General features: G+C 43.1%; 2 protein-coding genes across 6 annotated transcripts in view; both read right to left on the bottom strand.

Moving 5' to 3' along the window:
- Positions 1–771: 771 nt before the first annotated feature.
- plcxd1.1 (phosphatidylinositol-specific phospholipase C, X domain containing 1, tandem duplicate 1) lies at positions 772–5,677 on the bottom strand. 3 transcript variants are annotated; one of them, XM_015023104.1, is made up of 7 exons: positions 4,950–5,677; positions 4,645–4,793; positions 3,274–3,416; positions 3,065–3,193; positions 1,751–1,906; positions 1,424–1,604; positions 772–1,169 (listed from the first exon to the last, which is right to left on the bottom strand). In XM_015023104.1, the coding sequence occupies exons 2-7, from the start codon at positions 4,751–4,753 to the stop codon at positions 925–927; spliced, it is 963 nt and encodes a 320-aa protein (XP_014878590.1). In that variant the 5' UTR covers positions 4,754–4,793; positions 4,950–5,677; the 3' UTR covers positions 772–924. The 3 variants fall into 3 exon arrangements, with proteins under 3 accessions (XP_014878590.1, XP_014878658.1, XP_014878522.1); XM_015023172.1 differs by having other exon boundaries at positions 4,645–4,773; XM_015023036.1 differs by having other exon boundaries at positions 4,645–4,777; positions 4,950–5,031.
- A 1,159-nt stretch (positions 5,678–6,836) lies between these two features.
- jade3 (jade family PHD finger 3) overlaps positions 6,837–13,878 on the bottom strand; it is a 14,751-nt gene continuing 7,709 nt past the window's right edge. For 2 of the 3 annotated variants that reach the window (XM_015022463.1, XM_015022354.1), the window contains 6 exons: positions 12,895–13,106; positions 11,594–11,761; positions 11,391–11,507; positions 9,720–10,172; positions 9,221–9,338; positions 6,837–8,220 (listed from right to left, as the gene is read on the bottom strand). In XM_015022463.1, the coding sequence (XP_014877949.1) occupies positions 7,424–8,220; positions 9,221–9,338; positions 9,720–10,172; positions 11,391–11,507; positions 11,594–11,761; positions 12,895–13,106 (1,865 nt within the window). In that variant the 3' untranslated portion in view covers positions 6,837–7,423. The remainder of the gene's footprint in view (positions 8,221–9,220; positions 9,339–9,719; positions 10,173–11,390; positions 11,508–11,593; positions 11,762–12,894; positions 13,107–13,878) is intronic. The other variant, XR_001422933.1, reaches the window with a different exon arrangement.

Here is a 13,878-nt window from a genome sequence, read left to right as displayed (position 1 = left end):
ACTTTCCACCTGCTTTAATTATACATTTCTGTATATAAAGTGGGTGTTTGTCTTACATAAGTGCCTTGAGATGACAATTGTTGGAAACTGGTGCTAATATAAGCAACAACCTAAATAACCAAGAGGACTGAAATAACGCATCTTAATCTAAATAAATTAATTAAGAGACATAAATAAACTTCATGGATTGTAACAAATAATCAGCTCTCCAACAGTTCAATAATGGATAATCTCTCTTTTAGTTTCCCCTTCACTTATTCCAGACCTGAATGTTTCTTTAGGGATTACTGAAGTTTGAACAGCTCGTCTCCACAGGCACAGCGGTGCAGCGTTCACTTCTGGAGGTTAAAAGCTATTTTTAAAAACAGAACAATCAGTGCCGTGTTCATGCAAAGAAATCCTTTTCATGCATTTTTGCATATAAACTTGCATAAATAGTTTCCACATGATGCAACCCCACGTCTTACAGTTGACGTGTCAAAGCTTTGACTGGCATAACTGCTCAAAAATGTTATTTTTTTACCTCTACGAGTCCTCGGTGAGAGCAGAGTTTGTGCTTCCTGTGGCGGGGGAGTGGGAGGTGGAGTTCAGTTGTGCCGTTATTGCTTCGGTCAGCAAGTCGTCAAACCCACTGCTGACTTGTGAAAACCAATACGGTGTGTTGCATAAAGCGCAAACTGAATGTAAACAAAGAAGTTCGGGTCAGCGCATTAAAAAAAAACAAAAAAAAAACAGTCTGCTTGAACTGAAATGTGCACGCCGCTGCATCCCCGTAAGTGCATTTACGGTCAAATAAATAATTCAAGAGGTAAAAAAAAAAATGTTTTCATCAATCCGATCAAAACAAACTTGTGTAACGACTTTACATGCTCTGATGTCTGCCCTGCTTCTGCAGACGCTCTGCGCTTTTTCTAGAGAGAGAAGTCATGAGGACCACTTCAGCAGCTTCTCGTTCAGCGTGACGACGGTGGGTGCGAAGTGGCTCTCTGTGATGAAGTCCCCGGCGATGATGTTGAGGGAGCCCGCTCTGGGGCCGGGCGTCTGCTCCCTGACCCAGCCGAGCAGCGCTGGGTACGTGGACATCACCAGGTCCTTCAGGGACTCGGTGGGGTGGGTGCAGATGTACTTCAGGTCCTCCGTCAGGTTGATCCCGGTGACAAAGAAACCGCCTGGAAAAGAAAAAAAAAAAACATGCATTAAGTGCTTGTTGTGCGGGCAACCTAAATGGTTGCCATGGGAGATTAAAGGATTCAAAAGCTCAAAAACGTAAATTTTACATAATTCTACTCCTTTAATGTTTTCAAATAGTTTAAGCTAAATCCTTCAGCTGACATTGTTCGCATTGAGTTTCTGCAGAAAATGCCATCTTTTCAGCGTTTTGCACACGTTTTCACTCTTGCAGGCTTAACAATAGGCAGGTTACCTGGTCTACCGTGTTGCTTTCTGGCCTCAAACTCCTCGATGAGCGCCTCGGCTTTGCACTTGTTGGCCCACCAGTAGGGAATGTGAGGCCACAGGTCGCTGTGGGAGCTGGAAATGCTGTGTTCGTAGGACACAATCACCTGGTAGCCCAAAGCCCACAGATTTCGAAGAGTTAGCACCTCCTGAAACCGAGAAGTTCTCATCAAGTTCCTGTGAAGGAATGACGCTTTGGATTTTGTAGACAAGTAATCAAAAGACAAAACAATGAAAGAGTATTGAGCTTTCAGGGGGAGGGGGACAACAAAAGCATGAAAAAAGTTAACTGTACCGTTTTAGGGCAGAGTTTGGAGGCGAATGTGTTGCGAATGTTGGTGAGCAGCCGGATGTGGAGCTCCTGGTTCAGACCGAGGAAGTGGCTGAAGGACAGAAGCACCACCTCTTTTGGATGAGCGTCCAGCCATTCCTTTATCTCCGAGAGGACGGTCTGTCAACGAGAAGACATCGTTTAAAGGGGCAACGCTTTTCTGTGAAAGCTCGGTACCGGTAGCATCATGCTGTGGGGATGCTTTCTCAGCAGAGACAGGGGGAGACGGAGTTCAAGGTCAACAATTGAAAACTGGAGAGAGAGTTTGTTTTTCCCAATAGATTTTAGTACAGTAAGGTCACAATGTAGTGATATTATTGTCATATATTTGTACTGTTAAAGGGACAGTACAAGAAAAACTGTTGTAAATTTTTAACTCAAAACTTAGCATTTTGCCAAAAAGATGGTTTGGCAACAAAAGGGAGCTGATGGCAAAGACAAATGTCCAGCCAATTTGCATTTATCCATGATACAGGGGGGGGGGAAAAAGCCGACTAGCTAGCTAGCAAGGGTTTTAGCATCTAGTTAGCAGTATCCTCAAACGTTAGCATGACAGTAAAGTCCGGCAAGAAAATAAAAAAAAATTGTTCAAATATATTGAATATTCCTGCCACATGATTATTGTACTGAAGGCCGAGTTACATTTTTTAAATGAATTTAAAACATTGTTATTGTTTTATTAATTTTAGATGCGTGAATTAAAGACTTTGTAAGGACGTGTGGACACTGTTAAAAAGTCACGGCTTCGGATTTCTTCGTCCTGCGGTACATTCACGCATAGAGACCTGTAAATGAGAAAACGTGTCTAAAGTTGTGCTTTATACTGTGGACTAATTTCCAACATTGAAAATATGGGCAAAAATATGCAGACGCTAGATTCTTCGACGCTTTCCGTTTCAACTCCCGCCTCTCGGCTATTTGCTGCATGTCTCTCTGTCCTTCTCCCTGTCCAGTCTCTAATGAATACAGGTCACTAAAGCCACAAAACTCTGAAAAATATTAGTAAAATAAAAGAGGTAAAACGGAAAAACCTTCAGGTAAAAACCGCAACGATGTGAATACAGAAACGTAAACCCTGCAGACTCCCTCTCCGGAACATTCAGCTGTTGGGTATCGATAAATCCAGCCTGCGGGCGGAGGAGCTTGTAAAACCAGGCTGACGTCGCGCTAAGAGGCTCTTCACTTCCCTTATCTTTGGGTTTTTAGGGCAAACTCAGCAAGCCTCGGCTCGCTGGAGGTGGTTTACAACCCGAGGGGCGGTGCGCCTCTTGAGGTTACCTCGACGGTGAGCGTGGTGTAGACGCCGTGGTAGAAGTACAGGTCCGTGGAGTGGTCGTTGGGTCTGTGTGCGATTCTCAGGTCGCAGTATCTAACCCCGCAGTCCAGCTGCTGCTTTATGGTGAACTCCTAAAAACACACACAGGATTTCTCAGTGCTAGAGCTGTTACTCATCTCTAGCTGGGTGCGCTACATCCCAGCTTTATTACCTGCGTTATCGCCCACTTGTACACAAAAGGGCGAATGAGGGGCTTCATGTATTTGTCCAGCTTCTGGAGCATGTCCGGCTGCATGGGGTCCACGGGAGACCGGTCGTTCATGTCCAGGCAGTACGTTACGGCGTTGTGGCTGCCTGAGTGGGAAAACGGAGAAATGCTGTGGGCGATTGGTTCGTGAGCGGAGGCCTGCAAGAACTAATCTTAACCTTTGGACTTTGCCATATTTAAATTGCATCACAGGCGCGAGATTTTTTACAAATAAAATTCTGAAAAGTGCAGCGTGCTTATATGAATTTTTAGTCAGTACTTTGCGCATCGGCAGACTGAAATTCCCGCTCGTTGCTGCACACTAGCTTGAGCTACTGAGTGACAAAGCAATCCATATCCACATATTTGTGCCACAGAAAAATTGGCATGTCTGAGAGCGTTGTAATGGTAAAATAATTACAGCGAAAAAAACATCTTTAAAAACTAGCTCTTGGAAATCCAAAAATATCAACATAATTATATGCTAAGATGTATAGATTGTAAGATTGTTTAATGTGTTTCTTATTGCGCGGTTTTATTTTTCTGGTTTTTATCTCTGTATTCAATATGTACTTTAGCATCAATCTGCCAGTGGGGCTAGAGATGGAAATTAGCCACCTTACTAGTGCTCTCTCATGTGTTTCCGTCTTCATTAATACTTATTGTCCTATTTACAAATAAATAATAAACACAAACTCAAATAGGATATATAAAACATGCTTTCTTCTGTTCTTCTGTCTCAGATGTTTAGCTTGTCTGACTAAGCACTTAGATGATGGAGTCAAGCCAATGTCCTTAAAGGGGCAGCATTATGTTCAACTGACTTTTTGGGCTTTACATCATGTTATAAAGTTTTTCCCTCATCAAAGACACACCTAGAGTGTTGCCTTGACTCTTTCATGGAAGTTTAAGAAATCTTTTAATCTCCATGGCAACCATTCAGCTGTGGAAAACACCTGGGTGGACCCAGCTCCTCCTGCAGGCAATTAGTAAACATGGTGGAAATGTTCATCTGCTGAGCTCATTATAGGAGCTTCTTCGCTAGTAAAAGTGGTTGTTAAAAGATTAATAGAGGAGCCACGTTGTGATGACTTCCTGTCTGAAGGCAGAGTTTCAGAAAGAGCAGGTGCTTCTTAAAGAGACAGAGGCACCAATTTCAAGGTGCTAATTTTAAGTCATATTTATCACACATAGCTTCTTTTTTTTAAGTTAATATAGTTGATTGATTGTGATATACAATGGCCTCCTGTGCCTGCTAAACACATAATACTGCCCCTTTAACACAGTGTTATCAGCACTGCAGAGGAAGAGGGGGCTTCCTGCTTATGAGCCTACCCGGAATGGCCAGGTGGTACAGCGGGGTGTCCCACAGGGCGCATGGCAGGTGAGACATCCAGCTCTCCATGGGCAGCTCCCTCAGGCTCAGCTCGCTGCATCCGGACATGCTGAGCGGCGCCGCTCACTCTCCCTTAGAAAACCACACGCTTAGAAACATGCATGACAAACAGGAGCACCGTGCAAGGAAACTTATCTCCTCATTTCCTTTATAGGAGCTGGGGTCAGGATTAGACTTTAATGAGGCGGAAACTTGTGCAGCGCGTGCTCCGGTAACGGGAGCTGTGCTCGTCTCGCGCACTTACTTGTTCAAACCGCAGCTGCTGACTGCCGACCGGCGGAACCGGCCGAACCACGGGACAGGCTGACTACAGCAGCACCAGCAGCGAGGTACCAAGACGAGCCGCCCATCCCGCAGAGCCCGGAAACAGAGCTGCTTTCTGCGCGGCCATCATTTCACAGCAGCACGTCCGAGAAGGAAAGAAAATCTACCGCTTCTGTTTTTTCCATCAGCTCACTTTTTTTTGCATTGAGTGCGCATTTTTTTTTAATTCGTTTTTTTTATTTATTTTAGATTTTCATCATCGATTATCGATGGTTTAGCATGACTTCCTCCTCCTCCTGAGGTGCACCGAGCGGACAGCGCTGTTGTCCCGCCGGGAGTTGCAGCAGGATGATGCAGCCGGGTGACAGATCAGCAGATACGGAGAGGCAGTTCTCTTAAAGGAGCCCTCAGATTTAAATGGCCTGCGTCTCTGCAGCGGTGTCCCCCCCACACACACAAACACACACACACTACAGGAACTGCTTTCCTCCTCAAGACGGCGGAGGTGGAGAGCGCCAGGTGAGAGCAGGTAATGGGGTGTGGCTCTCAGGTACACCATGCTCCAAACTCAGAGGTCAGAGGTCAGAGTGATGGCGACAAAATAAGTTTTAAGAAGGTACTTTGAAAAGGATGGAGTGAATGGTTAGAATTTTTACATAAAAAAAACACATTACTATAAATGTTATATGATGCATTTGGGATCCCCCCCCCCTCTTTCCTTCTTTCTTTTTTACCAGACTTGGAAAGATGCTGACCAGAACCAGGTCTGACCATGCAGCCGTCTGCTAACCCCTCCCCAAGTGACTCTTTGGACCTTCCACAATAACTTTGCCTAAATTCAAATTCAAAAACACTGCATTACTCCCAAAGAGAAATTAAATGTCGCTGTAACTCAAGTGATTCAATATTCCCGTTATTGTTGATGCTAATGGCTGTTAGCTTTAAATGTCTCCTGTAGCCTTCAGTATTACAGCGAATTTGACGCCTCTGACTGAAACACTTTTTTTTTTTTATTGATATATTTTTAAACAAAAAATGAATAATAAATGCAGATTTTTAGTAATGTTTCAAGTTACTGGATTAATTTCATTGATTTTTTTGGGGAGAACAGAAGGAAGCTAAAAGTACCTAAAATTAGATCATTTTTCTTGTCATTTTGTTAGAAGCCATGTGTCAATTTTCCAGTCTTAAATTGATAATTAAGTGACTTCTGTAGTACTTTCAGGCAACATTCATGAATGTATGCATAAATATTTCCTCTTTATACACATCAATCAGAACAAACTAACTCAGCTCCAGCTTTGTATTAGAACAGGTTTCCCCCCCCCCATGTAAAAATTGGTGGAAGTGTCCGTTGTATTTGGTTTGCTCAGGTCTCCCTGAGCTTCTTCAGCAGGACATTAAACCCTGAAGCAGCACCAACTCCAACCAGAGAGGGGAGGGAGGCAGCCTGGACCATGAAATAGTAATGAGAACATTGTGACTAAAATCTCTCTGGGTTTTGGTCTTCAAAGTCTTCTGGTTCCGTCTTTGCTCGAGTCAAAAGGTAACCAGTTCATTTTCTCTTGTTCCTACAGCTGATATTCTAATTACATCTTCCAAGGCAGATCAGAAAACCATGAATCTGTGGTTTAAATCTTTAGGTTTGACAACGCTGCCCTCTAGTGATCAATTCAGGAAGCTGAAACGGATCGCTGACCGGGAGGAGTATCAGCACGCAGCTTTGTAAAACCCATTTCTGTGCTCCTTTTAAATTGGTATCCACTTGGTTTGTCGATGCTTCTGAGTGGGTTACGTTTTTCAAAGGTGAATTCTTTTGTTTTATAAATTAGTAAAAACTTTTTAGTGAAGAAAATAGCCCAGCATGTTTGAAGCACGTACGCCACGTTTATTACTGAAACATGACGTAGAACAGTAAAGATGGTTGTTTCACAGCTCGTTTTCACATTTCAACTCTGATGACGAAGGCTGCTCACGAGACCATCTGTCCCCAGGAAACGAGGCGGTCGGTCTGATCGCCGCCTCATAATACTTTTGCTGCCACCACTTTCATTATTGAAGGATACTTCGGATGTTGGTGGGAACTAAAACAAATAAAATAGAATAAAGACGCGTCTCGTCCCATTTTGAGACACACATGTAGTGTTTTACTCACCGGAAAGAAACTATAAACCAGTCGAGTGTGGAGCATTCGTTTTCAGAGAAGGCAGCTGATGTGGAAAACAAAATCATAAAAACAAAAAACCTTACGGGAAAAATGATATAAAAAAAAAAAAAAAAAAAAAAAAAAAGGTTGCAGTTGGTTGTAAAAATCTCTCTCAGATGAGTCGATACTGGCCGTTTCAAACTGGATGTGAGGTCCTGAACCCGACACGCTGCGCCCCGTTGTTGCAGCGCCGTCGGCGCCGTGGCTTGGTCCCTGATGAGAGGAGCTGGAAGCGTCCGCCGACGGCGTCACCTCGTCACCGAGTGTCTGGACCCCGCCGAGTGCTTCCCCTTCCGCTGGGCGTTTGGCTGCGGCAGCCCCGCCTGCTGACCGAGCCGACCTTTGGCCTCAGGTTCGGAGTCGCTCAGCTCCAGGTCGGGGCAGTACCCGTCGCTGTCCTGGTGCGGCCGTCTGTTTTTGGCTTTGTGTTCTAGTATGGGTTTGGCCCACTGTTTCTCCTTGGCGGCGCTCTTTCGGGACAGTTTGTCCGAGACCCGCAGGTCCTCCGTCGTCCGTACCAAGTTAATGGTCGCCTCCTTGAAGGATCTGCCGAAACGCTCCATGGCAGACTTGCAGAAGCTACTTTTGTCCAGGTCCTCCTTGGAAACGCCCCGGGTGCCTTGCGTCTGGCGGGAGCCGTCCTTCTGAGCCGCCGCCTTGTCCAAGGCGCCGTTGCACATCACCGCGCATGCTCGGTCCTGGTCCAGTTTACCGTTGCTGTTGGAAGAGTGAGCGTGGTGCACGATGTGCAGGGCCGGGTGTTTGCCGGCGGGCTTGCCGGATGGCGGCCCGCCGCCGGAGGACAACAGGCGACCGTTGGGTCGGTCGTCTTTGCGGGCGTGCAGCTGGGGCTTCCCCTGGCCGAGCCCCTCCGCGGCGTGTTCGTTGACATTTCCGCTGTTGTCCGGGCACAGCGGCCCGTTGCCCAGCTTGGAGCTGCGGTTTCCGTTTCCCGGACCGGAACCTTTGGGCATCTTCAGTTTCAGGGTGATCCTCGGAGGAGGCCGGAACAGCATGTTCTCCACCGGGAGGGAGGCAGGAAGACCTGCAGGGGGTAAAACAGGAAAACATGGTTTAGAATGTGTAAGCAAACGAGGCGGTATGAAACCCGACCCAACAAGTTGGGCCACAGCGTCAGGAAGCAGTGTTTCTGACGGAGCGATGACGGGAGTTCGCTCTGATTGCTAAACGGGGAGCGAAACTCTCAGCAGATACCAAGAAGGCTGAAGGTATTTCAGCAAAACTGGTTGGAAAGTGAGAGAATCCTCACTTTAAGATGTTTATGCCGCCATGAAAAATGATATTTAAGGAAATGTTAGCAAGATTTTAACAACATTTGAACTGAAATAATGCCATACAAGAGGGTTAATAGATTACCCTCCCTCCCCCTCTGTGTTAAAACTGCAATTTTTTCCAGATTCAATTTTCTAAAGTTCTAGGTTTGTTTTAAGATATTTAAAAAAAGAAACCTCTGTAAATATGTATTATATCAGTAAATATTAGTTATTGGTCATAACAATGTTAATATCAGCCCAAATTTTTCTACCGATATGTAAAAACAAAAACAAAAAAAAAGAGAAAAGGATGAAAGGTAAATTTATTAATTGTGGTAGAACATAAGGAAGGAAGCAAGTTAGAAACAAAGGAAGGAAAGGATGTTCAGTAAATATGATACCAGAAAAGAACATTTAAGAAATACAAGGAAAAAAAAACCACAGGAGAGAGAACACCCGGAAAAACGAAAGGATGGAAGTACAGACACAATATTTAAACAATAAAAGAATAAAATACGTAAATAATTTTTTTTTTTTCCAAAATCCTCATTTTCTAATCTTATATGGCTCTAAAAAAATACTGAAATTAAATTTCCTTCTTTTCCAGACAGTTTAAGAACCCTGAACATCCTCCTCCAAAGAAGACAGTAATGTAAGATTTAGGTAGCAACCAAGTGACTGAAAAAAAAAGTTAACAAAATGTAAGTTATTGACAATAAATACTCAGAAACCACAGAAATATAGAAATAAGGAAATGCCTCTTGTCCTCACCAGTGGACATCTCCTGGTTGAGCAGCTTGACATGCAGGTTGAACATTTGCTCCTGAGCTTTACTCTGCAGCAGCTTCAGCTTCTCCCGCCGGCTCACCATGTAGCACAGATTCCTCACCTGCAGACAGGAACGAATGGAAGCCGGCATGAAGACCATTAAACAGCAGAAAGTGAACTGCATGTAAAGAGTCGTTATCTAGCTGGAAAACAACATCAAGCATGTTTAATATGCATATATTATGTGTGTGGCTCAAAACGAGCTTCAGACTCCAAAAGAAATGCTGAATAAAAATCATGTCAGGTTGTGGTAAAATGTCAACATAAGAGTCTGCTAGACTGATTTATAGAGAAGTGACTAAAACCACTACTGGGCAGGGGGAATTGTTTTGTTTTTTGCTAAAAATACACCAACTCAGCATTATGGACTGCTTCACTGCAGTAAAAATGGAAGTGAAGAAGAAGAAGAAGAAAAAAACAAAAAGGAACCAAAAGCACCCACCCGCTCCAAATCCTGTCGCAAGTGCATGAACATGCGCATGCGCGTGTGGATGCTGTCCTCCTGCGGCTGCAGCACCAGGTTCTCCTCCTCCTCCTTAGGGGGCAGCAGAGGCTTGTTGAAGCTGGACTTCCTCTTCAGCTTCCAGTACTGGTAGATGAAGTCCAGCGGGCGCTCGGAGAGCCCCAGCTCCTGCGCCAGCTGGCCCAGCTGGATCAGCGTGTAGAACTCCTCCTCCAGCTCCTGCAGCCTCTGCGCGCGCTGGCCCACCTTGGCCGCCTCGCTGGGCGCTTTGGAGCGGCCTGGGCTGAGGCCGGTGTCGCCGGGCTTGCTGTGCTTCAGGCAGAATGACTTGAACTTGACTTCGTCGCCCTCGTCCAGGATGGTCTTCATCTCCAGGCTGTGCTCGAAGGCGCAGGTCACGTGGAAGGGGATGGTGCAGTTCTTCACCGAACACTGCGAGCAGAGCCGAAACGTTAGCGTGTCGCTCCGCAGGCGCGACTGTTTTCAGTGCCGATGTCATGCTGAGCAGTGATTAGGGCTGAAATGATTAACTGTAGTTGTCGAAATAATCGTCAATTTAGCAATCGATTAATCGTTAGCTGGCATATGCAGCTCTGGAAACAAAAAGATGAAAAGACAAACTTAAAATGATCAGTTTGTCTGATTTTGCTTTTTATAGGTTTATGTTTGAGTAAAATGAATATTGTGGTTTTATTCTATGAACTACTGACAACATGTCTACGAAATTCCAAGCAAAATTGTTTCATTTATTTACAGAAAATGAGAAATGGGTAAAATAACAAAAAAGACGCAAAGCTTTCAGACCTCAAATAATGCAAAGAAAAGGAGTTCATGTTGATTTAGAAATGATACTGATGTTTTAACTCAGGAAGAGTCAGAAATCAATATTTGGTGGAATAAGCAGGAGGTTTTCAATGGGGTTCAGTGCAGTGGGCTCTTCTTTTTTCCAGAGATGTATATAGACTCACAAAAAGACATTTGCTGAAAGAACACACTCAGAGCAGCAAATAAGCCCAAACTGTACAAAATATATACATATTTTGCATTTAAGATAAACAAACAAACAAATAAAAAACTGTAAATATTTCTTTCCGAAACTCGTCAAGTGGCAAAGTTTAAACTTCACCCGGTTCAAATCTTTTCATCTAAAAAAAACTTAAGTCACGTTAAGTATCGATATTCAGTCAAGCAGAAACGGCTGAACTTTTCACATGTTGGATGTCAGAAGTATGTTGGGTTTTTTGCGACATCTCCATCCTTTGCTACAAACGATCAAGCATTCACTAAAAGAATGCTATTGTGTTTTAGGCAATAAAATGTTCATTTTCTTATTCTAAAAAAAAAAAAATTAAATCAAATGTGTCAATTTATCTGATTTAATCGTCAAAGATTCGACAGATTAATAACTAGAATATCGGTAACGCTTTATTTGACGGAGTGTGAATAAGACTGACATAAACATGACATAACATCCGTCATGAACACGAAGGAGTCTTCATGAATGTTGTCTATGCAAATTTGCATTAAAAGTGTCAGCTTAGAATTAGTTGGTAAATAGTGACATTTTTATGCAAAGTTGCATTAAATCTTACATTAAAAGTAAATTAAAACAGTCAAATTTGCCTTAAAAGTAAACTGACCCACACTCACCTGAATGCATGCGCCCGTCTTCAGTTTGCACAGACTGCAGATGAGCGACCAGCGGCTGGGCGGGATGTGGGACACTTTGGTGATGGGCTCCATTCGCTCCGGACAGGCGATGCTCACCTGGAGCGAGAGCCGCCATTAATCAAACGCTGCCGCAGGCAGATGTGCAGCTATCAGGGGGTATTGCTGTAAGGTCTCACACACACCTCGGGTATCCACAGGGCGCAGCTGACGTGAGCCCACTTGGTGCCGGCGCGCGTGGCCTTCATGGCGCCGCCCTTCTTGGGGCACAGCAGGCACTGGGGGTCGATGCTGAGGACGCACGTCCTGCAGAGCCAGTTTCCCACAGGTACTTTGACTATACCATAGCAGGCCTGAGGAGGAGGCAGAGGCTTAGAACGGGATCCAATTGCGGGATCATTGTGATGTCATGCACAGCCAGTGGAACACTGGAGCCACGCTAGGGCTGCAATGATTAATCAGGTTAATTGTGATTAATCGATCATTGAAATAATTAACTGATTTAGTAATCTTTTAATCATCAGCTGAGGTATACAGACTCCAAAAAAAAAAAAAAAAAAGGCCTTGTGCTGAAAGAACAGCAAAATCGATTAATCAAATGCATTAATTAATCAAATTGTCTATTTTTGGAAAATGTAAATTTGTTTATTTCACCAAATCGTTTCTGGGGTTTCCAGAGTGAAGCGAAGCCACTGAAGGACAACCATCCTGTTTGACAAGCAGGTTGGAAAGTTTTGCTTTAGTCGTTGAATTCGGCTCACAGAAAGAATTATTGAAAAATAAGACAGTTATTTTTTAAAGATATTTTTCTGTCATTTGTAAATTTTTTAAGGACAAAATGTAAAAACAGATTAAAATCGGGAACTGAGCTTCTGTTGGTTATTTTATACAAGACATTTGGATAAGTTTAAAGTTTGGGTGTACGCCTATGTTGAAATTACAATTTCAATTAAAAACTGGGGGAAAAAAAGGAAATCAAATTTGACATGAAAAATGTATAAACGTTCTTTGTCCGTACCTTTGTTCTACCCAACGTTCCTCAAGTGGCATTTTTTGCTACTGTAAAGAAGAAAAATCTTCTTCTAAGCACCTTTTTATCTGATTATTAATTCAAACATAAATCAACACATTAGCAGGCAGTTTTTTTTAAATGCATTTGCATATTTTGCTGCAAATGATCAAGCATACACAAACAGAATGTGATCTTGTTGCATTTTAGGCGACAACTTTTCTTTTCATGTAAAAAAAAAAATCTAATTATTTACATCTTTTAATGTATTTCTAATATTGTGTTAAAAAAGGCTTAAACGGTGAAATGAAAAATCTGCAGTAAGTGTCAAATTTTTTATCTGATTAATCAATTATCAGATAGAATAATCGCTTACTAAAACAAAGTTTCTTGCAGACCTAAACAACACAAAACAAGATGTTTTTTATTTTTTAAAGAGACATTATCCTTTTAATACAGGTGCCTGTATTTCCCCACCTGGTGCACACAGATGTTGCACTTGTCACAGAACACCATGTCGTTCCCTTCTTCGCTGTCCGGGGAGCGGCACACGTCACAAATCACGTCCTCGTCGTACTCGATTCCCAGGCCTTCCACCGTCTCTATGGCGTGCTTCATGTTGTCATGGCACTGCCTCTCCAGGGCGTCCATGACTCGCTCCATCATCAGCTCGTCGATGGGCACCTCCCCTGAATGACGGACAGAAACCACCAACACTGATGAAAAGCACAGCGCAAGTCTTTAGAATCAAACCGAATCGAGAATGAACCGATCCGATCCAGAGTATCGGATCGGGGCGCTGGAACGTTTGAGTGACTACTTTAGAATCTGCACAGTTATTTACTGATGCAGCAAATATTGATTTCCCATAACAAGGTAAGATTTTCTCTCCCTTTACAATGACATTTACAGCTAAAGAACGCTTGCATCTGTCTGCATCTGTGATGAGAGCAGCTGAAACGCCAGTCATTAAATTTTATGACGTTCAAAGCAGAACAAATTTTTATGAAACAATATTTTGTTTTTGTTCTTGCACAAACTGGAACTGTGCCGACATACAAATTATCAGCCATACCACAGCATGCTAATGTCAGCCTAGCTTTACAGCACATCTACTTCACAATGAAATATTAGCAGCAGCCAGATGCAAATTTATTGAAAACCTTAACTGGACGTGTTGAGTCACAACAAACATAACAGAGTTAACTTGTGCTGGAAAGTCAAAGTTATGCAGCAGAAAATCTGGTTGGCAGAAAATGTCTGCTGCTCTCGATTCAAAGCAAGAGATGAATGCAAAATTTACTTTTACTGCATTTAAAAACTACTGAGGATTCAAAGAATATCGTTAATTTATTTTCCGATCAGGAAACATCTTAATACAGGTGGCTGACCAGCTTTTTTTTTTTTTTTTTTTTTTTTGGGAAAAATTTTTAATTTTTTTTTTTTTTTTTAAACATTCTA

Source organism: Poecilia latipinna, unplaced genomic scaffold (assembly GCF_001443285.1).
Source record: "Poecilia latipinna isolate Pla-1442-1.1 unplaced genomic scaffold, P_latipinna-1.0 Scaffold7, whole genome shotgun sequence".
Classification (NCBI taxonomy): Eukaryota; Metazoa; Chordata; class Actinopteri; order Cyprinodontiformes; family Poeciliidae; genus Poecilia; species Poecilia latipinna.
The sequence above is the reverse complement of the archived record's forward strand: the minus strand, read 5'-3'. Positions and strand labels throughout refer to the sequence as shown.